The 27457-nt window shown below is 46.3% G+C and overlaps 1 protein-coding gene across 1 annotated transcript in view; it reads left to right on the plus strand.

Annotated features, from left to right (window-relative positions):
- Positions 1 to 27457, plus strand: part of Mcm3ap (minichromosome maintenance complex component 3 associated protein) — a 51596-nt gene that overhangs the window by 12004 nt on the left and 12135 nt on the right. The window contains exons 6-21 of the mRNA XM_051153265.1: positions 3476 to 3615; positions 5251 to 5448; positions 5728 to 5996; positions 6652 to 6814; positions 11080 to 11240; positions 12502 to 12743; positions 13064 to 13263; positions 13948 to 14048; positions 15607 to 15738; positions 16099 to 16212; positions 17590 to 17742; positions 20821 to 21018; positions 24781 to 24849; positions 24930 to 25064; positions 25669 to 25822; positions 27090 to 27348. Coding sequence (XP_051009222.1) covers positions 3476 to 3615; positions 5251 to 5448; positions 5728 to 5996; positions 6652 to 6814; positions 11080 to 11240; positions 12502 to 12743; positions 13064 to 13263; positions 13948 to 14048; positions 15607 to 15738; positions 16099 to 16212; positions 17590 to 17742; positions 20821 to 21018; positions 24781 to 24849; positions 24930 to 25064; positions 25669 to 25822; positions 27090 to 27348 — 2688 coding nt within the window. The remainder of the gene's footprint in view (positions 1 to 3475; positions 3616 to 5250; positions 5449 to 5727; positions 5997 to 6651; positions 6815 to 11079; positions 11241 to 12501; positions 12744 to 13063; positions 13264 to 13947; positions 14049 to 15606; positions 15739 to 16098; positions 16213 to 17589; positions 17743 to 20820; positions 21019 to 24780; positions 24850 to 24929; positions 25065 to 25668; positions 25823 to 27089; positions 27349 to 27457) is intronic.

The following is a 27457-nucleotide window of genomic DNA, read 5'->3' on the forward strand; positions in this document are numbered from 1 at the left end:
GGCATATGCCACCATGCCTGGCCCTAAAATTCATTTTTATTTCATATGCATTGGTGTTTTGCCTGCTGCATGCCTGTCTATGTGAAGGTGTCAGATCCTCTGAAACTGGAGTTTCACACAGTTGTGAGCCACCATGTGGTTGCTGGGAATTGAACTCTGCTCCTGTGGAAGAGCAGCCAGTGCTCTTAACCTCTAAGCCATCTCTCTAGCCCCTACAATTTTTTTCTTAATTTTCAGCTGTATGAATTTTTTGTTTTAACAGCTATTAAGCGCATGCTAGTTTTGAGCTTAAAATTCTCTTCTCAATCTGAGTGCTGGGATTACACATAGCTGTCACACCTGGCAGGGTTTTCTTTTTTAAAGCTGTGAATAATTGTAATAATCACAGAGCTTTCTTAAAATGGTAATGAAACTGCCACCATAGTTTATAGAATTGGTGATTTTTACATTTCTGATAAACTTAGGGTTTCTATTGCTGGGATGAAACACCATGACCGGAATGCAAGTTGGGAACTAAAGGGCTTATTTATTTGGCTTGCACTGTTATCACTGTTCGTCATCAAAGGTATAGGACAGGAACTCAAATGACAGGAACTTGGAGGCAGGCACTGATGCTCCCCATGGCTTGCTTGGCCTGCTTGCTTGCTTGCTTGCTTGCTTGCTTTGGTTTTCAAGACAGGGTTTTTCTGTGTGTAGTCCTGGCTACCCTGGACTAACTTTGTAGACCAGGCTGCCCTTGAGCTCACAGCAGTCTGCCTGCCGCTGCCTCCCTGAGTGCTGGGACTAAAGGTGTGCGCCACCATGCCTGGCTTTCAGCCTGCTTTCCTATAGAACCCAGGACGACCAGCCCAGGGGTGTTACCACCCACAGTGAGTTGGGCCCTTCCCTGTCACTCACTCATTAACAACATGCGCCCTCCACTGTAGGGCCTACAGCCAGGTCTTATGGAGGCAGTTTATTAGTTGAGGCTCCCTCCTTTCAAATGACTTTAGTTTAGTATCCAGCATTCTTACTACAAGGAAAATCCTGCGTATTCACACGTGTCTGCAATCCCAGAACCTGGCGTGACCATACTCTTCTGCAGCCACAGCACTTGAGAGGCAGAGGCAGGACCGTCTGCTCTACACAGTGAGTTCCAAGAGAGCCTGAGCTAAGTAGCGGTGCCCTATTGAAAAAGCAAAATTGAAAACAAAAAATTCAAATAAGCTTATACGAAGTATGTCAGGGGTTTGTTCGTTTTGTTTTTGTTTTGTGAGACAGGGTTTCCTCTGTGTATCCCTGACTGTCTCTTTGTAGACCAGGCTGGCCTTGAACTCACAGACATCCACCTGCCTCAGCCTCCCAAGTGCTGAGATTACAGGCATGCACCATTACACCCGGCCTGCAGTTTTAAAAGTATAACTGAAATGTGTATATGCTGTGTTGGGAAGTTTTATTTAAAACTGTTGATTCCATGAGTAAAAGGAGTGGCATACTTATTGAAATAACTGGTAAAATATGTATCCCTGGCTATTCTAGAACTCACTCTGTAGACCAGGTTGGCCTCAAACTCACAGATCTACCCGCCTCTGCTTCCCAAGTGCTGGGTATGTGCCATCACCATCTGGAATTTAAGAAACTTATTTTTTTGAGACATAGCCTTACTATGTAGCCCTGCCTGTCCTCAGACTCACAGAAATCCTCCTGCTTCTGCCTTCCAAGCGCTGAGATTAAAAAGGTATGTGCCACTGTTGTCCAGCCCACAAATTAATATTTTTATTAAACTCCTGCATCATGGCTTTCACCATTGAGGTCATGATAAGAATTTTTTAAAAAGATTTATTTATTTATTCTATGTATATGATCATGCACACCAGAAGAAGGAATCAGATTCCATCACAGATGGTTGTGAGCTACCATGTGGCTACTGGGAATTGAACTCAGGACCTCTGGAAGAGCAGCCAGTGCTCTTAACCTCTCCAGCCCACACCACACTACTTTTCAAATCAAAGTTATGTCATGCTCCATGTTTTTTTTTTTTTTTTTTTTTTTTTTAAGATTTATTTATTATGTATACAGTGTTTTGCCTGCACAGCAGAAGAGTGCACCAGATTTCATTATAGATGGTTGTGAGCCACCATGTGGTTGCTGGGAATTGAACTCATGACCTCTGGAAGAGCAGTCAATGCTCTTAACCTCTGAGCCATCTCTCCAGCCCCAACTCCATCTGTTTTTAACTTTTAAGTTTCTTTTTCTTTTTTGTATATGAGTGTTTTCTCTACATGTATATCTATGTGCCACTTGTATGCCTGATGGCCTTGAAATGGTGTCATAGACAGTTGTGAGCTGCCATGTGGGTACTGGGAATTAGCTTAGGTTCTCTAGAAGAGTTAGCTGGTGTCCCCCCCCCCCCCTTTTTCTTAAAGGTGTATGTTTTATTATGTATACAGTCCTCTGTCTGCATGTACACCTGCAGACCAGAAGAGGGCATCAGATCTCATTATAGTTGGTTGTGAGCCACCATGTGGTTGCTGGGAATTGAACTCAGGATCTCTGGAGGAGCAGTCAGTGCTCTTAACCTCTGAGCCATCTCTCCAGCTTGTGTTCTTAACAGCTAAGCCAGCTCCCCAGTTTCTGCCCTCCATCTTAAGTCTGTAGGCTTTTGTGAGCCAAGATACTCATTGGTGTGTTGTTTGTTCTTGGTTTTTTAATACCTCTACCTCCCCTCTCCACCCCTGGTCCTTCCAGTACCAGGTAGGAGAGAAAGAAGGTGGGGAGAGACGTGTAGTTCTTTTTAGCTGCTTCCTGCTGGTTAGGGTGTCAGGTTCCTTGGGGCAGTCCAATATTCATAGCAGGATATCTCCAACCTTTTCTTCTCAAACCGAAACAATGTTTTCTCCTCAAACCAAAACAACAGCAACCAGGAGTAGCTGGGGAGAGCAGCAACCACCTTCTTCCTTCGAGCGCCCCGGCCTTCTCTGGGCTCTGGCATTTATTCCCTTTCTGAGTCGCCAGAATAAACTGTCTGTAGATCATGCCATCTCTGAGCCTGAGCAAGGCAAGTAGTCTGCTGCTGTGGACAGTCTGGAGCAGTGTGTTATGTAAACATGTCTACATAACATAACTGAGTTTAAAAAAAAGACTTCCACTACAGAATGAACTAACTACCAGGCCTGTCTCTGAGGCTTAAAGTTTAAGAAACGTTTCTCTCTCTGTGTGTGTGTGTGTCTGTCTGTCTGTCTGTCTGTCTGTCTGTCTATTCGGGGTACAGTGCACAGATGCTACAAGGTCTCATAACATATCCCAGCCTAGCTTGAACTCATTATGTGGCCTAAGTGAGCCAGAGATTTAAGATCCTCTTGCCTCAGCCTCCTGCGTGGTGGGATTCCAGGCAGGTTTTTTTTGTTGTTGTTTTCTGTTTTATGAAACTACAGTTTTGTGAGGTCTTAGTGCTCATGCGGTTCGTGCACCCTTACCTTGGCTTGCTGTCATTCAGCTCGGGTGAAGAGGACTGATCTGGACAAAGCAAGGGCGTTTGTTGGGACGTGCCCTGACATGTGTCCTGAGAAGGAGCGGTACTTACGGGAGACCCGGAGCCAGCTGAGCGTGTTTGAAGTTGTCCCGGGGACTGACCAGGTAGAAGTTCATGTGTCCTAATGAGCTCCGCTCTTGTTCTTTTTGTCATTGTCTTAATTTTGATTTCTTTAAAATGTGTTGATGCATTCTGTAAGTGCGTGCATGAGTGCGTGCGTGCATGCGTGTGCGCACATGCCACAAAGAATGTATGTAAGAGGAGAGTTTACAAGGCTTGGGCTTCTGAGGACTGAGTGCAGGTCATTAGGCCTGGATTCAGGTGTCCTTATCTGCACTGAGCTATCTCCATAGGCCCCTAGTGTTCTGTTCCTGCTTTTTGTTTTTCTTTATCTGAGACAGGTTCCCTCTATGTAGTTTTGGCTGTCCTGGAACTCACTCTGTGACCAGCTGGCCTAGACTCAGAAATCCCCTGCCTCTGCTTCCGAGTGCTGGGATCGAAGGTGTTCGCTGCCATCACCCAGCACTATTTTTGTTTTTAAATTTTGACTTTTTCTTCCCCTAACCATTAAATGACTGCATCAAAGGGCATGGCCTCTCCTATACTTGAGTTAGTTCATCTTCTAAGTGGTTTGCCAAGAAATTTGCATCAGTCTGCATCTTGCTCCTTTCAGTTTTGCTTGTGGCTTCTTCTTTGCTTGACCTGCGGTCCCCAGCCCAGCAACATGCATCACCATAGACCCAGGGCTTCTGACCCATGGAGCAGCCAATAGGTAACCAGGGCCTACAGCTACAGACATCTCTTTTTACTTTATTTTATTTTTTGGTTTTTTGAGACAGGGTTTCTCTGTGTAGCCCTGGAATTGCTTTGTGGACCAGGCTGGCCTCAAACTCAATCCACCTGCCTCTGCCTCCCTAGTGCTGGGATTAAAGGCATGCACCACCATGCCGGGCTTCTGTTATTTTCTTCTTCAAGTAGAAGGTGGAGCTACAGCGCATTTGTGGGAAGTTTGGACCTGCTCTATCAGGTTTTAGCCCACAAGGCTGTGCCTTATGCCCCTTTGGTCCTTACTACCCGTCTCTATTTCACTTGCGGTCTATTGCTTTAACTTGACATTTGAACACAGCTGAGGTGTGTTCTGTTGCTTGAAGCCCCTTTACCTGGTACAGCTGTGCTTTGGGGTGGGAAGACGTGTCTTCGCTTACATCCCTGTTCCTGGGACACCCTTGTTTCTTTTGTGTGTGTGTGTGTTTATTGGATTTCAATTTTTTTTATTTTCAAATTTTTAAATGTGTATTTTATTATAATTTATTCACATCATATCCCGATCATTATCTCCTCCCTCTTACCTTCGCATTCTCACCCTCCCTCCCTCTTCCGCCCATTCCCCTACCCTCAAGTTTCTTAATTTATATTGTCCTTAAAATTTGCTAACTATAACAGAACATTTTCTTTTTTTTTTTTGGTTTTTCGAGACAGGGTTTCTCTGTGTAGCCTTGGCCATCATGGACTCGCTTTGTAGACCAGGCTGGCCTCGAACTCACAGCGATCCGCCTGCCTCTGCCTCCCGAGTGCTGGGATTAAAGGCGTGCGCCACCACGCCCGGCTAACAGAACATTTTCATTTAAAAGTTATATTTTCAAGCATTGATCTCATATGGGTGTGTATATGATTTTTCTCTTGCGTTTTAAGGTCCCAAAACCTGTCATGAGCAGTTTGTCCCTACTTCTTGCCCCCAGGTGGACCATACAGCAGCCGTGAAGGAGTACAGCCGCTCCTCTGCGGATCAGGAGGAGCCCTTGCCACATGAGCTGAGGCCCTCAGCAGTTCTCAGCAGGACCATGGACTACCTGGTGACTCAGATCATGGACCAAAAGGAAGGCAGCCTTCGGGACTGGTATGACTTCGTGTGGAACCGCACACGGGGAATACGGAAGGTATTGACTCCCTGTAGTCAGATGACTAGGAAATGCATGTATAGTCCCAAATTGAACTTTTAATTTTTCATTTTACACAGATATCTTTTATCTGAAACAAAAATATAATTTTATTTGCGCCATTACAAAACTGTATTTGATTGTGTTTTATGGGGTTAGTTTCAAGTTGAAATGTAATTCAACTCATAAGCACAGTTTGTTTTCAAAGTTGACTTCTCATGGGCCATGTGTGCATGTGGCTTATGTGTGCCTGTGTACTCTCCACTCCTCTGTTACCAGGACATCACCCAGCAGCACCTCTGTGACCCTCTGACGGTGTCTCTGATTGAGAAGTGTACCCGATTTCACATTCACTGTGCCCACTTTATGTGTGAGGAGCCCATGTCCTCCTTCGATGCCAAGATCAACAATGAGAACATGACCAAGTGTCTGCAGAGTCTGAAGGAGATGTACCAGGACCTGAGGAACAAGGGTGTCTTCTGTGCCGGCGAAGCCGAGTTCCAGGGCTACAATGTCCTCCTCAACCTCAACAAAGGAGACATCTTGAGGTGTGTTTTCAGGCTCTGAGGTTGGGCTTTGATGTATAGAAAGTCCATAGGACATTCGGCACACAGAGCAGGAGTAAATAGTGGGAGCAGGTACTGTGACCTGCTGTACCTGAGTGCCAGCATGCCGAGTGTGATCCCTCATGTTCATCCCTGAGAGGGGAGGAAGCCAGGCCATGTTTCTGAGGCTTCCAAGCTAGGAAGTCTGTGTTTCCAGAAAGTGTTGTCAGTGGAATATATTAGACAGAAAAAGCTAAATGAAATCAGCATTGTTAGGTTATTGGAGTGACTGAATATGAAATGCTGGTTTGCTATTTCAGTAGGACCTTTATATGAGAAATACGGGAAAAACTAAGGTGGAGAGTGATGAAGGAGGACACCAGACGTCCTTTGGCCTCTACGTGTCCATATGTGGGTGCATATAAATACATAGAAGTTACGTTTTCTGTTAGGCCGTTGAAATCGTTAGAATTAATAAAAATTTTGAGAGGACAGCTGAGGAAACATAGACTTTTGTTTGGAACACACACACACACACACACACACACACTGATCATAGAACTTAGATTTCAGTGGTGTCATAGTATTGCTGAAATCTAGTTAATTATCAGGTTAATTGAAATCCGCATTCTGACCGTTTTGTCTTCTTACCTTACAGGGAAGTGCAGCAGTTCCACCCTGACGTTAGGAACTCCCCCGAGGTGAACTTCGCTGTCCAGGCTTTTGCTGCATTGAACAGTAATAACTTTGTGAGGTTTTTCAAACTGGTCCAGTCGGCTTCTTACCTGAGCGCCTGCCTGTTACACTGCTACTTTAATCAGGTGAGCAGCGCCGCCGTGGCAGCATGGGAACAGAAGCAGTAGCTGCCGAGTGCTGAAGTGCTGCTTGGCTCCTGTGCTCTTGCTCGTGGGCAGCCAGCAGGCCACTCATGGGACCTGTCTCAGCCCAGCAAGGGAGGGCGGTTCAGCCTTGTGTGATGGGGCGCCGTGATCTCCACCAGGAGAGGCCATGCGATGAAACAGGTTCTGTGGCTCACAGAAATCTTTGGAATGATAGGTTGACTTCAACACTACCATTGCTCATGAAAACAAGCCCCAAACCACAAATCCTATATCTTACACAGAATCCTTAACTTTGAATATATATATATGGTTTGGTTTTTTAAAAAACATATGTGAGTACTCTATCTGCATGCTGTATAGATGGTTGTGAGCTACCATGTGGTTGCTGGGAATCGAAACTCAGGACCTTCAGAAGAGCACATAGTGCTCTTAACTGCTGAGCCATCTCTCCAGCTTCCAGAATCCTTAACTTTGAAATCGTTAGAATTAATAAAAATTTTGAGAGGACAGCTGAGGAAACATAGACTCTGTTTGGAACACACACACACACACACACACACACACACAGAGTTTTTGAGAGAGAGGCTGGCTGCTAATGCTAAAGTCATTTCAATAAATACCCGAGTTCTGTTTTTTCACTCTATCCTGTGCTGTGCCTTGGATGACAAAGGCACTCAGAAGGCCTCTTAGTCCTCGTAAGGATTGCCCATTGAGAAGTGACCAGCACTGTAGCTCTTCCCCCAGAGAGTGCCCATCCCATAATCCTACTGTTTTAGTTGGAGCATGGGGCAATTCTGCCTGACCTCTGCTGATTAGCACAGGAAGCTGTCGAAGTTATTAAGACCTACAGATCTGCGCTCCCAGCTTTCTTTTCTTTTTTTTCTTTTGGTTTTTTTGAGACAGGGTTTCTCTGTGTAGCCTTGCCCATCCTGGACTCACTTTGTAGACCAGGCTAGCCTCGAACTCACAGCGATCCGTCTGCCTCTGCCTCCCGAGTGCTGGGATTAAAGGTGTGCGCCACCATGCCCGGCTCCTTTCTTTTCTTTGATCACACACCAGGTCCTGTAAATGCTGACTATTTTTTTTTTTTTTTTTTTTTTAAGATTTATTTATTTATTTATTTATTTATTTATTTATTTATTATGTATACAGTTTTCTGCCTGCATGTCCACCTGCAGGCCAGAAGAGGGCATCAGATTACATTATAGATGGCTGGGAGCCACCATGTGGTTGCTGGGAATTGAACTCAGGACCTCTGGAAGAGCAGTCAGTGCTCTTAACCTCTGAGCCATCTCTCCAGCCCCCTAAATGCTGACTATTACCACAGTCATATTCTAGGCAAATAATTCATTTTTAAAAGATCTATTTTGTAAACTGTTTTTTGAGATTATCATTATGTCATTCCCCTTCTTTTCCCCCTCTAAACTCTCTGATGTTCCTTCCTTCCTCTGTTTCAATTCTTAGTTCTTTTCTCATAAATTGTTGCGTGTGTGTGTGTGTGTGTGTGTGTGTGTGTATGTGTGTGTGTGTATGTGTGTGTGTATGTGTGTGTGTGTATGTGTGTGTGTGTGTATGTTTGTGTGTGTGTGTGTTTATTGTGTATCTACACACTCACACTGTAAGTATAAGGACAATATGCTTACTCTGAATAATGCAACTTGTCCACATTAGCATGTCTATTGGTTTGTTGTTTGTTTGTTTGTTTGAGACAGGGTTTCCCTGGCTGTCCTGAATTTGCTTTGTAGACCAGGCTGGCCTTGAACTCACAGAGACTCCCCTGCTTCGCCCCCCCAAGTGCTGGGAGTGTGCGCCACTGCACCTGGCCTGGCATGTCTGTGTTGTTCTTGTTGAGCTCCAACAGTGAATGACAGTTTCTTTTCCCCAACACCCTCTCCAGTATTTATTGTCAGTTATTTTGTAGATCTTGGCCATTCTGACTGGGGAAAGGTGAATCTCAAAGTTGTTTTGATTTGCATTTCTCTAGTTGCTAGGGATGATGAACAGTTCTTGAAATTTTTTTTTTTTTTAAATGGGGAGATTTTTTTTCCTTTCCTTTTTTTTTTAGGTTTTTTGAGACAGGGTTTCTCTATGGAACAGTCCTGGAACAGTCCTGGCTGTCCTGGACTCACTTTGTAGACCAGGCTGTCCTCAAGCTCACAGCGACCCACCTGCCTCTGCCTCCCAATTAACGACCAGCTTCGATTTTTTTTCTCTGTTTTTCAGGTCTTTGTGTGTGAATATTAATTCTCTGTCAGATATATAACTGGCAAAGATTCTTTCCCATTTGCAGGCTTCCTTCTCACTAGATTGATTCTTTCCTTAGCACTGCAGAAGCTTTTTGGTTTTCTGAAGTCCCATTGGTCAGTTGTTGGCTTTAGTTCTTGGGCAGATAGAATCCTATTCAGAAAGTCTTTCCTACACCTACGTTATGTAGGGTACTGCCTGTGTTTTCTTCTAGCAGTTTCCATGATTCAGGTTTCATGTTTAGGTCTTTGATCATTTAGAGTTAGTTTTTGTACAAGGTGATAGCTACGGGTCTAACTTCATTCTTCTGTGTGTGGACGTTGAGTTTTCACACCATTGTTGAGGATGCTTTTCTCCAGCGTGTGTTTTAGCCTCTTTGTTAAATAGTCAATGGCTGAAGTTGCATGCACTCGCTTTTGTCCCGCTGCCTCCATGTCCCCACTCTGTAGCTCTAGCAGAGACTCTCGGACCAGTTTGCTTGCTGTTGTCAGAGTTGACTGTCACCACCATACCCGAGGTTCTGCGACAAACGACAAGCTTACCCACCTCTTAGAGGATTCTGTGCAGTTCTCAGGTGGAACTTACAGGGATTGTTTGCTTGTTTGTTGTTGTTGTTGCTGGTTTTATATTTGTCCTCTCCTTAGAAATCTGCAGTGTTACAGCAGATGCAGTCATCATCACTCCTTTTGCTGTTACCCAGTCTCCAGTCACTTTGGCTAGCACCAGTGCTGGCCTTTGCAGCCCCCTTCCCCCCTCATTCTGCTCTTGTGTTCCTTGCCCTGTTGTCTGGAGGTTTTTTCTTCCCATAAAGGCGGTGTCTCTCAAGTCTGTGTTTAGGCTCAGTCTTCTTTGCATAATCCAGAGTCGAGAAGCAAGCCAGAGTCAGTCCTTGCCCAAACGTCTTGATTCCAAATTCATCCGATGTTGTTTTGTACATTGAGACTAGCCTTCCCCGAGCTTCTGTCTTCTGTACTGTTGCCATCCCAGGGTGACAGACATCAGTGACTGTTTGTTTCCTCTGAAGACCGTTTGTTAGTCATGAACTTTAATGATGATGCTGTCCTCAGCAGCCAAGAAGGAAGGGAGTAGTGAGATTTTTCAACTGAGTAGTGTGTTGCTGTGATGTTGGCTGCCACAGGTAACTGTAAAGAAGCAAAGCCTGGAACTTTGTAAGGAACCCTTTCCACTGGCAGCGGCCTCCGTGGTCCTCCCGTCGTAGGCTTCTTCTTGCTCTTGTAGCCCAGCTCCAGCACCACGATGCCTTCCTCTTTCCCTGTCTAGGCAGAGCTCGTCCTGATCTCCCGGTGCTCAGTTCCCTCAGACTGCCTTTCTTCTTTGTTATACATAATTACTATGAGGTGTATTTTCTGTGCTGACCGTTTTTAGCTCTGGTCTCTTTCCTAGCATGTCAGTAGTGTGGAATGGGAATTTTGTTGGTTTTGTTTGCATTGTACTCTGAGCATTAGGAACAGAGCCAGGCACATATGCACTCCTGAGGAGTGTTGTTGGCAATTAATGAACACTGGGAGAAGACAAGCGACATAGGCACCCAAAGGCCCAGAATCCTAAACAAATGTTAAGATTTTCATGTTTTTCTTTTGCTGTCTTATCTATGTCTTATCTGTTATGTTGCATGAAACAGTTTTGTCTCCATTCTTAATTTCATGTCTTGCATTTTCTCCCACATTCCATAGGTGGTTATAGTTTCAATACCTCAGTCAGCTACGTCTGGTTCAGGGGATGTTGGATGGTTTGTTTTCATGCTCTTTCATTGGTAGAGGTGTTCCAGTTTTTCTTATAAATAAAACTTCATCCCTAGCCTTTTCTTTGGGGCAGTTTATATAGTATTCTTTCCTGAGCATCTGACTGTCGGTCAGCCCGGGGCCCTCATTACCTGACAGGAGCTGAGCTGCAGCAGGCGCTCAGGACTGTGTGGCTGGCTGGCTCTGGTCTTGTTTAAAGACTTTGTCTCTGAGCTCGCGTTGGCGTGCTTCTTTCAGATTCGTAAGGACGCCCTCCGAGCCCTCAATGTCGCGTACACCGTAAGCACACAGCGCTCTACTGTCTTTCCCCTGGATGGTGTTGTCCGCATGCTGCTGTTTAGGAGTTGCGAAGAGGCGACAAGCTTCCTCAACTACCATGGCCTCACTGTAGCTGACGGGTAAGAGAGCCGAGACTACACCCGTTACTTTCCTCTCCTCCGTTCCCCCTCCCCCGTCTTTTCTAACTCTGATAAAGGTCTACTTGCTGGGCCTCTGAGGAGGCCTCTTCTGTGTGCTGCTCCCCTGTGGTGAAACCAGGGGTATTCCCAAGGCCAGACCAAGTTCGTTCTTGTGTTTGAGAGAGGGTTTCACTGTGTAGCCTTGGCTAGCCTGGAACGTGCTCTGTAGACTTGCTGCCTCAGACTCACAGAGATCCACTTACCTCTGCCTCCTAAGTGGTAGGATTACAGGTGTGCACAACCAGGGATTTGGGAGTAAAAAGAACCAGACCAAGTTCTTTATTATTTCCAAACCAATGTTTTTCAACAGTTACCTAAAGATAAAGATGAAGACTTTTCTCTTTTCTTCTTTTAAGATGCCTTTGTTCACCCATGTTTGCCCCTTCACACCTGATAGCAGAGCTGGGAATACCAGCAGGACTTGTCGGCATGTTCTATACCTGTATTCAGGGTTTGGAGACTGTCAGGGCTCACAAACTGTCTCCCAGCAAATGACACCGTTGCACTTGACTGTCTCCTCGGCCTCCTGCAGGTCTTTTTCCTAGCTCTGTCCTCAGGGAAGAGCTGTGGCTTTGAGTGAGTGGGCTCCCATCCTTGAAAGAGGAGCACAGGCACTTGTGTCATCCACGCATAGCTGTTAGTGTCCTGCGTCAGGTGATTCTCTGAGACCCGACTTCTTCCCTTCTCGTGTCTGTCCAGTCTTGCCTTGTTCGGGGACCCACTAGTGTTGACTCTGTTTATTATACAACCCAACTAGCTTATACAAGAAGGAAAAAGGTTAAAGGGACAAAAGAGTGAACCTTCCGTTAGCCGTTCCACGGGACGGGTCCTTAGGTGTCTCTCTGGCCTGCGTGCTGGTCCAGCTGGTCCGCTGCCCCCGCACACTCTCTCTGCAGCCGACTTTGTTATTCTCTCTTCCCCAACTGCCTGAGTCACGTGGAAAGGACCGGCTCCTTCTCCCGGTGAGGGTCCATTAGAAAGACAATAGTCCAGGTGGGGTTCCCAGGTCTGCTTCCTGAATTCCAGACCCAGGATGGCTCCACTCAGTCTGTCACAAGGTATTCATGGGGTGCCCCAAGGGTAAAGCCCGCCAAGACCGCTCCCACCTGTGACAAAGCTTAAACTTTCCCACACACTAGTTGGGTTTGAGGAAGCATGGCTGGCCCCTTTCCCTGCTAACGCCTCTCTCTGGTCTGGGTAGCTGTGTTGAGCTGAATCGGTCGGCCTTCGTGGAGCCAGAGGGGTTATTCAAGGCCAAGAAGTCAGTGTTTATTGCCCAGAAGCTGACGGTGTCAGTTGGAGAAGTCGTGAATGGAGGGCCACTGCCTCCCGTCCCTCGCCATACACCTGTGTGCAGCTTTAACTCCCAGAATAAGTATGTCGGAGAGAGCCTGGCCACGGAGCTGTCCATCTGCACGCAGAGATCTGGGGGAGACACAACAGGTAAGTGAAGTTATAGTGCACTTTGCCTCTTGGCAGCCTCCTTGTCACCAGAAGATTCTGTCCTTGTGCTTGGAGGCCTGGCTCTTGGCCAGGTGCTTAAATATCTCTTACTTTGCCTGGATTTGGAGTTTGAAGGCCTTGCTGGGGCTTGTGTTACCACGGTGCAGTTTCCATACAGAGCATGCACCATCCTGTGCCGCGTGCCCTTAAGATGGCTGTGGAGGGCAGTCCACTCCGCAGGCTCTGTATGGATAGCTCTGCTGTCCTTTCCCAGAGATGGTACTTGTGTGGTTCTTCAGCCCCTGTGTGTTTCTTTCTAGGTGGCGGGAGAGGAGAGGAGTACGGGGCAGAGGTGGATGTGCCGCCATTGGCTGTCCTCCCACAGCCTCCTCCTGCCCCTTCATCCACTTCCGTGCTTCATGCCCCATCGCTGACCCCAGCTGTGGCACCCAGCCTTTTCCAGTCCTCCGTGCAGCCTGAGCTGCTGCCTCCGAAGCCTGCACCCGTGTACTCTGACTCGGTAGGGTCTGCAAGCTACAGCCTCACAAAGCCGATACGCGTTCTGTGGAAGGGCACTGTGTTGTCTGGTCTCATTAGGTAGGAGCCAGAGGCAGGAAGGTGAGCAAGAGGATGGACCCACGCAGAGGCCCCATCTTCATCACAGCAGTCAGAACTGCACTTCAGTGGTTCCTACCACAGTGCCGAGCTGAATCCTGCCTGTGTGTTTGGACTGAAGTCGGTACTGGCTCATGTGTGACACCCAGCGAGTGGGCTGACCAGGGCCTATGGGGTCACAGCACTGCTTTGTGACTAGACAGAAGGTACTTTTGGTTTTGAGCAGAGCTTGTCTGTTGCACAAGTGGGAACTTGTGTCTCACTGGCCTCTCGGGCAGATGCTGGGCACTAGCCCTACGTGAAGATCAGGGAGCTGTGAGGGAAAGCCTAACGGCCCCAGAAATTGAAGGGGTTGGTGTGGGCAAGAAGAACTGATGTATAAAAGGGCTGTTGAGGTCACCTACAGGCAGACAGCAGCAGGCTTGCCCGAGCCCTTCTGGAAGGCACCTTTAAAGATCTTGCTGAAGAACTGTGCAGACCCTGCACTAAGGTCCCTGTGCTTTACTGGGAAAAGCTTTACAAATGTCCACTAAGATGTCTTTAGCCAAAGCAGACACTATGGTCCAACCCTGTGCTGCTGTCGCCGCAGGACCTGGTGCAGGTGGTGGATGAGCTCATCCAGGAAGCTCTGCAGGTAGACTGTGAGGAAGTCAGCAGTGCTGGGGCGGCCTACGCAGCTGCAGCTCTGGGGTGAGTGGCAGCTGGCGTGCCAGCCTTTCTTGCTCGGTTGATACTTGCTCTCTGGGCACAATCATGTCCTTGCTTATAAGGCTGTTCTCGTGTCAGCAACACCCAGCCATATGTGGTTAAGACCCACAGAGCCTGTTCAAAGCCTCTGACCTCCCCGAGGCCTACATGATCCCTCTGTTCTGGGTGGATGGCGTTTCTCCTGCTTCTGACTTTTATCAGCATGTTCTTTCCATTTGTCATTTCTTTTTTAAATGATTCAGATTTTATTTATTCACTTGGTTGGTTGGTTGGTTTTGTTTTTACGACACAGGGTTTCTCTGGGTAGCCTTGGCTGTCCTGGACTCACTTTGTAGACCAGGCTGGCTTCAAACTCAGAGATCCGCCTTCCTCTGCACTAGGGAGTGCTAGGACCACACCTGGCTCGCTTGTTTATTGTAAAGTTTATGGTTTGAGTGTTTTGCCTGGGTGTATGTGTGTATACTCCATGCATGCCTGGTGCCTGCAGAGGCCAGAGGAAGGCATCAGCTCCCTTGGAACTGGAGTTACAGGTGCTTGTGAGGTGCCATGTGGGTGCTGAGAATCGAATTAAGATCCTCTAGGAGAATAACAGTGCTCTTACCTGCTGAGCCATCTCTCCAGCCCTAGCCTTGATTTTTTTCCCCAGGGAGTTGGGGGGCATGGCATTCGAGACAGTGTCTCATTGAGACCAGGCTGGCTTCCACTCAGAGAGATTAGCCTGCCTCTGCCTCCTGTGTGCTGGAATTACAGGCATGCACCACCACTGCCTGGCTGCTCTGATTAGTCTTCTTTCTTTTTTGTTGCCTGAGCTCTTACGGTTGTATCTAAGAAACTGCTGTCAAGTCCACTGTCATGGAAATATTCATGTTTTCTTCTACAAGTGTTATGTCTTACATTTTTCTTCTTCTTCTTCTTCTTCTTCTTCTTCTTCTTCTTCTTCTTCTTCTTCTTCTTATTATTATTATTATTATTATTATTATTATTATTTTGTTTAGACTGGGACTCATTTTGTAGCCCTGACTGGCCTGGATCCCAGACTGTCACAGAAATGTTCAAATAACCACTAGGGCCTGGAGTTGAAGCTTAAATTGTTTGTGATCTTAGTTTAACCATGTTAGTGCCTCTCTCATTCCCAATCTAAGTAACTGCATTATAAAACTAGTTTACAAACAAACAAACAAACAAAACTAATTTATCATTTCATTTACAAAAATAAATTTATTTACCATAAGAGATATAATAAATCTACTCATATTTTTAAAAATTGGTTTTAAAACTTGATTACTCAGCCAGGCACAGTTGCTCACATCTGTAATCCCAGCACTCAGGGAGGCAGAGTCAGGCAGATCTCTGAGTTCAAGGCCAGCCTGGTCTACAAAGCGAGTCCAGGACAGCCAAGGCTGCATAGAGGAACCCTGTCTTGAAAAACCAAAACCAAAACCAAAACCCAAAACCAAACCAGAAGCAGCTCTCACATGGCAAGAGTGAAGGTGGCTGACTTTTTTCCGGGTGTGAATGCCGTCTGGTTTGTTTCATAAAGTGTTTCGGATGCTGCTGTGGAGGATCTGATAGCAGCTGCAACCACAGGCATCTTGAGGCACGTTGCAGCTGAGGAAGTGTCCATGGAAAGACAGAGACGAGAGGAAGAAAAGCGACGGGCTGAAGAGGAAAGGTGAGTGTGTCCTGCTCCTGTAGCTGGGCACTGAGGCCAGTTTGTACCAGCCCTGACCTCTGATCCCCCTCTCTGTTCGCTACGTTGCCATTCGGAACCCTGTTGGGCCATTCAGCACCCCCATGATTTGACTTAGGGAAGGGTGTGTGTGTGTGTGTGTGTCCGTCCAGAAGCGGGTGTTAGGTCCCTGGAGCTGTAGTAACAGGCAGTCGTGAGCAGTTCCATGTGGGTGCTGGAACCCAAGCTCAGGTTCTCTGCAGGAGCACTATGCATTCTCAACCACTGAACCAGCCCTCGCTTATTTTTTATTCTTAAGTATTATCTTTGTGCTTTTTTTTTTTTTTTTTCTTGTACCCATAGGTTGAAGCAAGAGAGAGAACTGGCATTAACCCAGCTGAGCGAGGGCCTGGCTGCAGAGCTGACAGAACTTATGGTGACAGAGTGTGTGTGGGAAACCTGCTCTCAGGAGTTGAAGTGAGTAAAGTGCTGCTGTCCTGAATGCAAGGAGTGTGGTAGGAGGAAGGAGCACTGGCTGGGCTGGTATAGCACAGGGATGCATAGCAGGGTCTCTCTATAGCCCTGGCTGGCCTTGGCCTCAGGCATGCAGGGCTCCATCTGCCTGGCCTCCCATGTGCTGGCATTAAAGGCATGTACTGCCATGCCCATGAGAAGCTTATCTTTCAGACAGCCAGATGTAACATGCTGTTCTCTTAGGGAGGCCCTCTGTTTCTGACTCCTTATCATGGGCCCTGCAGGACGCATGAGATATGTGTTTAGCAAATTTTCTAGTAGAATCCTTTCTATACTGGGCCATAAGCCATCATCTTTCAAGTAAGGGAACCTTCGTACACTTCTGGAGTATGTTAGGTTTCTTTGATTTTCCGTGTTTTTGTTTTGTTTTGTTGGATTTTTGAGACAGGACTTCTGTGTAGCCTTGGCTGTCCTGGACTTGCTTTGTAGACCAGGCTGGCCTCGAACTCACAGCGATCCGCCTGCCTCTGCCTCCCAAGTGCTGGGATTAAAGGCGTGCACCACCACACCCAGCCTAGTGAATTTATTTTTAATCCCAAATAAAAATCCAGGGTTTAGGACAGGCACAGTGGCATACTCTTTTAATCCGAGCACTCAGTGAGTCAGAGGCAGGCAGATATCTGTGAGTTTAAGGCCAACCTGGTCTACTAAGCGAGTTCAGGATAGCCAAGGCTACACAGAGAAACCTTGTCTCAAAACAAAAACTAAAACAAAAAACAAAAACATGATGCCATGTGAGAAAGTTCCTGCAGTTCCTGGTGTCTTAGAGTTTGCCTTAGTCCAAATGTCTCTGACACCTACAAGGGTGAGTTACTGGGAATGAGGCTCTCTGTTTAGGGTGACTTCAGTTTTGTGACTAAGTGTACTTGACAGTTTTTCTGCTGCCTTGTTTGATAGAACATTGCTATTTAAATATTTCTTTTGGGGGGCTGGAGAGATGGCTCAGCGATTAAGAGCATTGGCTGCTCTTCCAGAGGTCCTGAGTTCAATTCCCAGCAACCACTTGGTGGTTCATCTATAATGGGATCTGGCGCCCTCTTCTGGCCTGCAGGTGTAGCACCAACCCTATTTGGCTAGGCCCTCTCACACCAGTCATTGATGGAGAAAGTGCCCTACAGACTTGCATGTAGGCGACCTGATGGAGGCATTGTCTCACTTGAGGTTTCTCTTCTTATCACTCAATGCTAAGTGGACACAGAACTAAGCAGGAGAGATGCTGTACCATGTTCCCAGCCCAGACTCTTGCAGTTTTAAAGCTGGCCCTTAAGTGTGAGTAATTGTTGGTGTAGCTGCTTCTACACTAACTGCTCTGTGTTCTAGGAGTGCGGTAGAGACAGACCAGAAAGTCCGCATAGCGCGCTGCTGTGAAGCTGTCTGTGCACACCTAGTGGATATGTTTCTTGCTGAGGAAATTTTCCAGACTGCAAAAGAGACACTCCAGGAACTCCAGTGCTTCTGCAAGTATCTACAGCGGTGAGTTCCGTGTTCTCAGAGATAAAGTTCACCTACATGGAAGTCTTTTATCAGGTTGTTATTTAGTTGGTTGTTTGGTTATGTTTGTTTGAGACAAGGTTTCTCTGTGTAGCCCTGGCTGTCCTGGACTCACTCACTTTGTAAACCAGGCTGGCCTTGAACCCACAGCGATCTGCCTGCCTCTGCCTCTGCCTCCCTGAGTGCTGGGATTAAAGGTGTGCGCCACCATGCCAGGCCATCAGGTTCATTATATATGAGCTATCAATTTCACCAGCCAATGATGAAAGGCTCTCAGAATATTTTGTAAGGATGAATATCTTAGACTTTCAGAAATAGTTGGCCATACATGCATGTTTTATGTTCTCAAGGCATTTGATTAGGATGAGGATGGCTGCCCTGTATTTGGACAAATACTTACAGAGTTGTTGCTGTTTATTAGCTGTACTAGACACAGGGAAATGTCAGTGAACACATTAAACAAATAGACCATGACGGCTTCACTAACGTGGACAACTCTCCCAAACATAAGCACTGGTACTCTCTTTAAAACCAAAACCCAAACTACTTATCTTTTAGATTTATTTTATTACCTTTCATGTATACAGTGCTTTGTCTACATGTATGTTTGTGCATCATGCGCACGCCTAGTGCCTGAGGAGGTCAGAAGAGTGTCATGTCCTCTGGAACTGGAGTTGCAGACAGTTGTGAGCTGCCACATTGCTAGGAACCAAGCCTGCGTCCTCTGCAAGAGTAGCAAGTGCTCTTAACTGCAGCTCTGACCCTCCAGCCCCTGGGGCTGACATGTCTTTATGATGGAGTTAAATCATGGTAAACTTACTGTGAGGTGAAAATGTACTCACTTCCCCTGACTTTTCCACTGCCATAGCTTAGCAGCATAATACACTCTGCAGTATTGAGAGTCTGCTTTCTTGGCTTACTGGGTAGTAGCTACTTGGACAAGATTTTTCTCATAATGCTGAGAAAGTATTATGTAGCATATCACAAGTCTAGGACAAAACTACTACTTTTGGGGGGAAGGTTTCTCAAGACAGGGTCTCTCTGTGTAACCTTGGGTGTCCTGAACTCGCTTTGTAGACCAGGCTGTCTTCGAACTCACAGCAATCCACCTGCCTCTGCATTCAGAGTCCTGGGATTAAAGGCGTGTACCACCATACCCCCACAACTGTGGGGTTATATAACTGACTATGCGGGTTGCAAACAAAATAATGACAATAGTAAATATGCAATGACCAAACACCAACTAAAAAATCAACTGTGTAATGAATCTGAGGTGATTCTTGGCATTGCTCACCCCTCTGCCTTGTGACACTTCACTGCAGACCTGGTTCGGAATATACAGCATGCAGACTTTCCACTGCCGTGCATCATGCCAACAGACACTGTCTGAGACTCAGGACTGTTGTGTACTAGGACCCAAAGGGCCCTTCCTGCACAGACAAAGCTTTACATTATAGAAATAGAATCTTAATTTTAAAAAAAGACTTATTTATTATTTTACGTGTAGAGCTGTTGCCTTGCATGTGTTTCTGTTTGTTGTGTGCCTGCAGTGCATGAACAGTCTAGAAAAGGTCAGAGGAAGGCTTTGGCTGTCCTGGCACTGGAGTTACTTACAGATTGTTGTGAGCTGCCATGTGATTGCTGTGAATTGATCCCTGGTCCTCTGGAAGAACAGCTAGTGCTGAGCCATCTCTCCAGCCCACGGAAAAGTTCCAGAGTCTTGATATTTTCTTATTATCGCTCAGCACCTATCAAATTGGCACAACTTTGGGTTGTATTGTTAGACAGATAAGCATATCTATGTCCTTAGGATGCAAATTTGCTTTCATATTCAGTAAATGGTAGAATTATGTACACCAAAGAGTTGTTTTAAATACATTTCTTTCTGACTTATTATCAATAAATGTTTAATTTGTATACCTATTTCTTATACCTATAAACCGGGGGTTATGTACAAATTTTTTAGGTGGAAAGGGTATTGTAAATAGAAAAATTTAAGAAATCTTAGGCTAGAAAATGAAATTTGAAGTTCCATTTTGTTTACTGGATTCATATCACTTTTGTTATGTTATAAAGTAAAAAAGAAACAAAAACAAAAATAGAGGGCGGGGTGTGGTGGTATACACCTTTAATCCCAGCACTCAGGAGGCAGAGGCAGGCCGATATCTGTGAGTCTGAGGCCAGCCTGGTCTGCAAAGAGTCCAAGACAGCCAGTGCTACACAGAGAGACCCTGTCTTGAAAAACTAAAAACAAACCAAACCAGAAAGAAAGAAAGAAAGAGAGAGAGAAAGAAAGAAAGAGGAGGCCCAATGTTTGTGGCATGTCATGCACTGTGGAGCGTGTTTATGCCTTAGGTGGCTGACTGTTTTGATTTTCACATGGCTCTCTGTGGCTGCGATGGTGGTTCAGTGCCCCTCTTGTATTAAATTAACATCTTACATGTCTGTTCACATGCATGTTGTCTGGCAGTTTAGTTTCACTGCTCACTGCTTTTTTTTTTTTTTTTTTTTTTTTTTTATCATGCCCACATGTTAATGGAGATTAATTTCTTTTTTTTTTGGTTTTTCGAGAAAGGGTTTCCTGTGTAGCCTTGGCTGTCCTGAACTAACTTTGTAGGCCAGGCTGGCTTTGAATTCACAGCGATCCACCTGCCTCTGCCTCCCGAGTGCTGGGATTAAAGGTGTGTGCTGCCACCACCTGGCTTTGCGATTAATTTTCATTTTTAGCACTCTTGCTGAAAAAAAATCTTAAATAAATGGTCAAAACCACAGTCCCAGACTAGAGAGATGGCTTAGCGGTTAAGAACATTTGCTATTCTTACAGAAGACCTGTGCTCAGCTCCCATCATCGCGTCACAGCCATCCATGGTCATGCGCGAGGTGCACATACGTAGACACAAGCAAAGCACTCATGCTCAAAGAAAGCAAAGTAAATCTAAAAAATATTGTACCAAACAAAAACCACATTTCCATATTATTATAGTGGACTTTGTATTTTTTTCCCCAGTGGTCTGAGCCTTAAACACTCCATCTAATAATAATATGCTGCTTGTCCTCTAGGTGGAGGGAAGCCGTTGCAGCCCGGAAGAAACTCCGGCGTCAGATGCGGGCCTTTCCTGCAGCACCATGCTGTGTGGACATGAATGACCGGCTGCAGGCACTAGTGCCCAGTGCAGAGTGCCCCATTGCTGAGGAGAACCTGGCCAAGGGGCTCTTGGACCTGGGCCATGCAGGGAAAGTGGGCATCTCCTGTACCAGGTCAGTGTTCAGCGGTGTTTCCTCAAGGCTCCATGCCCCAGTTACTTTCAACACAAGTTAGACTGATGTGTTTGTGGGTGAAGATGAGTGGAGCCAGCAGGCAAGGCCAGACATAGGAATACAGCTTGAAGGCCGTGTGACACCGTCCACCAGTAGGAAGAGAGCCTCAAGTTTTATGTGACCTTGAAAGACTCAGGGTCTCTTGGTGGACTGACTTAGAATCCGTGGTTCCTAAGTGTAGCCCAACTCTCTGCTTCTAGACACTGCTCCCAACATGCTTTGTTCCGTCTTTTCTTTCAGTGTTTTCCTCAGCCAGGCCTTCCCTGCTGTTCCTCCCAGTCTCCCTGAGCAGAGCAGTTCCTGAGGCCCAGGTTGTCCAATCATAGCCATCTTGGGCTCAGTTTTTCTCTGTAGACCTGGCATCGGTGTGGTTTTTTGCAAAGGGCTTTCATAGCCATCCTGCCTCCCAGTGGCCAGGCCCTAGAGAGACAGCGTGGAAGTGCCATAGGCACCCGGACTGGGAAGGGAAGGTCACAAGAAACTATGCATTCAGGAAGCCAGACATGTCACAGCAGCCATGGGTCAGAGCACAGACACTAATCCCCCCTGCAGAGTATGGCCAGACCAAGGGATCCGATGGACCAGATAAAACCCGAGGAGGAAACGCTCAGAGAGAACATCTGTGATGGCCAGAAGAAACTTAACCTGCGTTTTGTTTTAGTTTTTCAAGACAAGATTTCTCTGTGTAGCTCTAGCTATCCCGGAACTCACTTTGTAGACCAGGTTGGCCTCAAACTCACAGAGATCCACCTGCCTCTGTCTTCCTTGTGCTAGCATTAAAGGTGTGTGCCACCACCCAGCTTTCGCTGTTCTTTTTACCTTCCCTGTCCCTATGCCTTTGTGTGTCCGTCAGTGACAGCGCCCCTGATGCGGTAGGAGCCAGTTTCCTTTTCTCTGTGTTGCAGACCCTGCTCTCCTCTTACTGCGCGTGACCTTTTCAGCTCACAGGCACCTTTGCTGCTCGTCATCCTAGGCTTGGCTTTGTCTTTCAGTCCTCCTTCCTCTAGCTCCATCCTTGGAATGTACCTTCCGCTCAGACCAGGACTTTCCTTCTGCAACAGCCTTTTCCTAGATTATGGCTGGAAGCCAGCTTCCTCCACCCGCAGTAAAGGGGTCCTCTAATACCCCATTGTTTGTATCGCCTCTTATTAATGCTCCCATGCTAATTTTAAATCTCTGTAGCTTGGGCTAGATCCTAACCCCCCTTTAAATATTTTTACTATTTAAAATTTACTTTTATTATTTTCTGTTATCACGTATATGTGTGTGCACATAAGTACAAATGTGCACAGAAGCCAGAGGTGTCAAATCCCCCTGGAGCTGAAGTTAAGATGACTGTGAGGCACCTAATGTGGGTGCCAGAAATTTAAGTGGGTCCTCTGTGAGAGCAGGTGTGTGCTCTTAACTGCTGAGCCAGCATTCCACTCCAAAATATTACCTCATGGCTACTCTCCACTGCTCTTTCCAAACACGCCAGGTCTGGTGGAGCCACATCACCTGTGCTGCCCCTCAGAAGCTGTTGTGCTAGCTGCCTTAGTTCCTTCAAGTCTTGACTCATATTTCATTTTCTGTGACCATTGGAAGGAGGCAGCAGCTGCAGGCATGGTCCTGCCTCACACACTGTGGTTGCCCACTAGATTAGCATGCTCTGCTTTTTAGTTTGGAGTTTTGAGGTAAGGTCTAACTGCGTGTGTAGCTTTGGCTGGCCTTCAACTCAGAGATCGCTGCCTCTGCCTCTCACGTCCTAGGGTTCAAGGTATGCACCACCACACCTGGCCTATAGGCATGTTCTGTGAGCCACACTAGCCGTCGCAGAGGCTCTTCTCTCCCATGAGAGCGTGTTCTGGAAGAGCAGAAGTTTGTCTATTTCTCATAGCCAGCCCATAGTCAGCAGGCACTTGATGGGCTTGGCTGACCTGTTAGTTTATCAGAGTCTAAATATTCTCCACCAGAAAACAGTGACCAATTACTTTTCACTCAAACATCAGTAAATACTATTTATTATTTATTTTTAAGGTTTTTATACAGTATATTTTAATTATATTCTTTCCTCTCCCCCACCTCCTCCCAGATCCCTAATCTAACGTCATGTTCTTTCTCTCTTAAAAGCAACACAAAAGATAGCAATAACAAAACCGAAGCCATGAAGTCTGCTTGTGTTGGTCAGCTAACCCCTAAGCATGAGGTCTGCCCTGGAGTGTGGTTGATTTACACAGTGTCATTCCAGTAGAGAAAACTGGGTTTGTCTCTCCCAGTAGCTGTCTATCAATTGCAAATAGCTTCTTGATCAGGACTTGAACTTAGTGCCTACTTCTGCCTCCTCATGCTGGCATTTTGTCTGGCTTGAACTTGTACATGCTGTCACAGACTCTAGGAACTTATGTGTTATCAGCTCTGTTATCTCTGCGAGTTGCTGTGTCCTTGGACTTACTTATTCATCACCTCTAGTCTGTCTGTCTGTCTGTCTCTCTCTCCCTCTTTCTTTCTCTTTGTCTTTCTCTCCTAAAGATTTATTTATTTATATATATGCGTGTTCTATCTGCACATACACCTGCACGCCAGAAGAGGGCATTAGATATCATTACAGATGGTTGTGAGCCACCATGTGGTTCCTGGGAATTGAACTCAGGACCTCTGGAAGAGCAGACAGTCCTCTTAACCTCTGAACCATCTTTCCAGCCCCCACCTCTAGTCTTTTTTGTTTGGTTTGGTTTTGGTTTTGGTTTTTGGAGACAGGGTTTCTCTGTGTAGCCTTGGCTGTCCTGGACTTACTTTGTAGACCAGGCTGGCCTCGAACTCATAGCCATCTGCCTGCCTCTGCCTCCTGAGTGCTGGGATTAAAGGCGTGCGCTGCCATCACCCGACTACATCTAGTCTCTTAACAATCTTCCCACCTCCTGTTGCGCATAGATTTCAGAGCCTTGAGAGAAGGGAGTTGATGGAGATATCTCATTTAGAGCTGAGAATTCCAAAGTTTCTCCCTGTCTGTACATTACCCAGTTGTGAGTCTAAACTAATTACCATCTACCGGAAGAAGCAGCTTCTCTGATGAGAACTGGCCAATGGACTGACGTATCGGTATAGCAGTATGCCATCAGGAATCATTCTGTAGCTGTAGTCGTTTTGTAGACTAATAATAGTAGGTTTCCCCCTAGCGCCCATGACCTATGTAGTTTCAAATCGTTGGCCTCATTAATAGTACCAGGTATGGGTTCCATCTCATGGAGCAAGCCTCCAATCCAAGCAAAAGTGTTTGGTTACAGCCACTGCGTTTGCACCACTATTGCACCAGTTGGTGTTATCTTATAGTCATGTCACCCTTGTAGACACAAAGTACGTAGCTTGTTAAGGCTGATAATTGTGAGCTGGGCGTGGTGATGCGTGTCTTTAATCCCAGCATTTGGGAGGCAGAGGCAGGTGGATCACTGTGAGTTCCAAGTTGAGCACCAGCTCCATTTCTCCATGTTTGAGAACATAAGCATGTGGTGTCTTTAGCAGTAGGAGCTTACCATCAGGTTGTAGGGCAACCAATAGCATTGGCAGTAGCCTGCATGTTTGAGGGGAGGCCTATGGGATCCCTTGACCAGTGACTCAAAACGATGTAATCCATTTCCTGGGTCTGGGGAAGTAAATACTACTAATCTCTTTCTGTGGGTTGAAAGTAGCCTTTTCTAGTCGTGGTCTTTCTTTTGTTCTTTGTAGGTTGCGGCAGCTTAGAAACAAGACAGCTCACCAGATGAAGGTTCAGCACTTCCACCAGCAACTGCTGAGGTCTATCCGTCTCACAGTCTGTATTTGTCCCTGCTTGAGGACTGTACCCTGGCTCACCCATGCTGATCTGTCCCTTCCAGTAACGCTGCGTGGGCACCTCTGGACCTGCCGTCCTTCGTGGCTGAGCACCTCCCTGGGAAGAGTGAGCACGTGTTTTGGAAGCTGGTGCTGGTGCTGCCTGGTGGAGAAGAACAGACTCCAGGGAGTCCTGGCAGGTCAGGCGTCTTCTGTGTGGGGAGTATGGGTGCTGATCTGGAGAAGGATGTCTCTAGTTAAGATTTTTGGAAGGAATTAGTTTATACTTTGTCTGTTTCCCTTTAGGAAAAAAACATTGGACGTTTTAAGAAATTGAGAAATGATAAGATGCTATTTTATGTAATCAGATCACTTCTAGGAATTATAGTCTTATATTTTTGGTTGTAAGCCTAGCCTTTAACAGCTGAGCTGTCTTTCCAGCCCCAGGAATTAGAATCTTAAACAACTGAGATGCTGGTATAGAGCAGCTGATGGCTGAAATGGGTGTTTTAACTCCAGGCATGGTTTCTATTGCTCAGGTCCCTTTCCTTTTTGGGTCACAGTTTTAAATCACATTAGAATTAGCCAGTTGCATGGTTGTCCTTCCCACCTACTCAAATAAATAACTGGGTAGAAGTCCTTTCCCCGTTTTAAAATAATAACCTGTCTTGTACAGGTCAGCTTTACCATAGCTTTGGTATTTGTGACCCTATATTCATATGGTATTTCTCTTGTTTTCCTGAAGATTTCTGTAGTTCATTTTAAAATTAGAGTTCTTCGAATGTTATTTTCTTTTATCTATAGAATACTAGAAAACTGGTTAAAGGTCAAGTTCACAGGAGATGACAGCTTGGTGGATGACACACGCAGTAATGCCGGTGATATCCAGACACTCAGTGTTTTCAATGCACTCAGTAGTAAAGGGGACCAAACTGTGTCTGTCAGTGTGTGTATAAAGGTGAGTGGCTTTCATTGTCTCTCCTTCACACGTTACTGAAATGATGGGTTTTATTGTAGTGTTTTTGTAAATCAATATCATGGTACTGTTTCTGTTTGTCCCCCGCCCCTCCCATGTCCTTCCTTCCCCTCCATCTCGTGTCCTTCGTCTTCTCTAATCTTCCCGTGATACCCGCTCTTCTGTCCTTTACATTCTTGTTCGACAGATGTCAAACCACATGAACTGATCCTCTGAACACCTGCGTCTGTCTTTATCCTGTATTCTGAAAGATAGCCTTGGCACAGCCTCTCCAGCAGAAGGCCTAAGGATCTGTGTGTTCAGAGCTTCAGCTGTCTATTTCCCTAGGTCTCTTGTTGGGAGTGCTTTCTTCAGACATCTTTTTTTTTTTTTTTTTTTTTTTTTTTTTCTGTTTTTTTGAAATAGGGTCTCTCTGTGTAGCGTTGGCTGTCCTAGACTCGCTTTGTAGACCAGGCTGGCCTCGAACTCACAGTGATCCGCCTGCCTCTGCCTCCCCAGTACTGGGATAAAAGGCGTGTGCCACTGTGTCCAGGTTTTCTTGTTTTTTTTTTTTTTTTAAAGATAGATTTGTTTGTTTGTTTGTTTGTTTGTTGATGTTGTATGAGTGATCTGTTTTTCATGCACACTAGAAGAGAGAATCAGACTCCACTACAGAGAGTTGTGAGCCACCATCTGGTTGCTGAGAATTGAACTCAGGGCCTTTCGAAGGGCAGCCAGTGCTCTTAACTGCTGAGCCGTCTCTCCAGCCCCTCTTCAGGCATCTTAACTGAGACTGGCTGACTGTACCTGAACAGGGCCCTTAAAAGTTGGCCAGAAGCTCTGTTAAGGTAGGTTTAGATGGTAACTGAACGACAAGCAAACCTGTGGATGATTATCGTAATGTGGTCAAACATAAATGTAGCTGAAGTTTTTTGTATCTGTTGACAAGGCAGTTTCTTACAGGAATCTGTGGTCTCACGGAGGGTTTTCTTGTTGTTTTTGTTTGTTGTTTGTTGTTGTTGAGGCAGGGTTTCACTATATAGTTCTGGCTGTTCTGAAACTCACTATGTAGATCATGCTGACTTCGAACTCACAGAGATCCATTTGCCTCTGCCTTGTGCACGCTGGGATCAAAGGTGTGCGTCACCATGCCCGGCCCAGCTTTGTCTTGGAAAGACTCTGCAGGGCACGCTGAACGGATGGCGAATGGAACACGTCAGCTGTTCTTGCTGAGGCAGACTGTTTCCTGATGGCTTGGGTTTTGTTGCAGGTGGCCCAGGGTACCCTTAGTGACAGTGCCCTCGATGCTGTGGAGACGCGGAAGGACCTTCTGGGAGCCAGCGGGCTCATGCTGCTGCTTCCCCCCAGAGTGAAGAGTGAGGATGTAGCCGAGGAGGACCTGCACTGGCTCTCGGAGCTACTGCAGCTCAAGCAGCTCCTTCAGGCCAAGCCCTCCCAGCCTGCACTGCCCCTGGTGGTTCTCGTGCCCAGCTCCGGAGGAGAATCCATGGGGCAGGAAGTGGAAGATGGTTGGTGAAGGACGTTTCCTTCATGATCCAGCATGAATGATAAGTGGGTGGAGCTTGGGTTTGACGGATGGCAGGCAGTGCAGTGTTGGGAACTTTGGGGACTAGAGCC

Source organism: Acomys russatus, chromosome 11 (genome assembly GCF_903995435.1).
Source record: "Acomys russatus chromosome 11, mAcoRus1.1, whole genome shotgun sequence".
In the NCBI taxonomy this organism is placed as follows: Eukaryota; Metazoa; Chordata; class Mammalia; order Rodentia; family Muridae; genus Acomys; species Acomys russatus.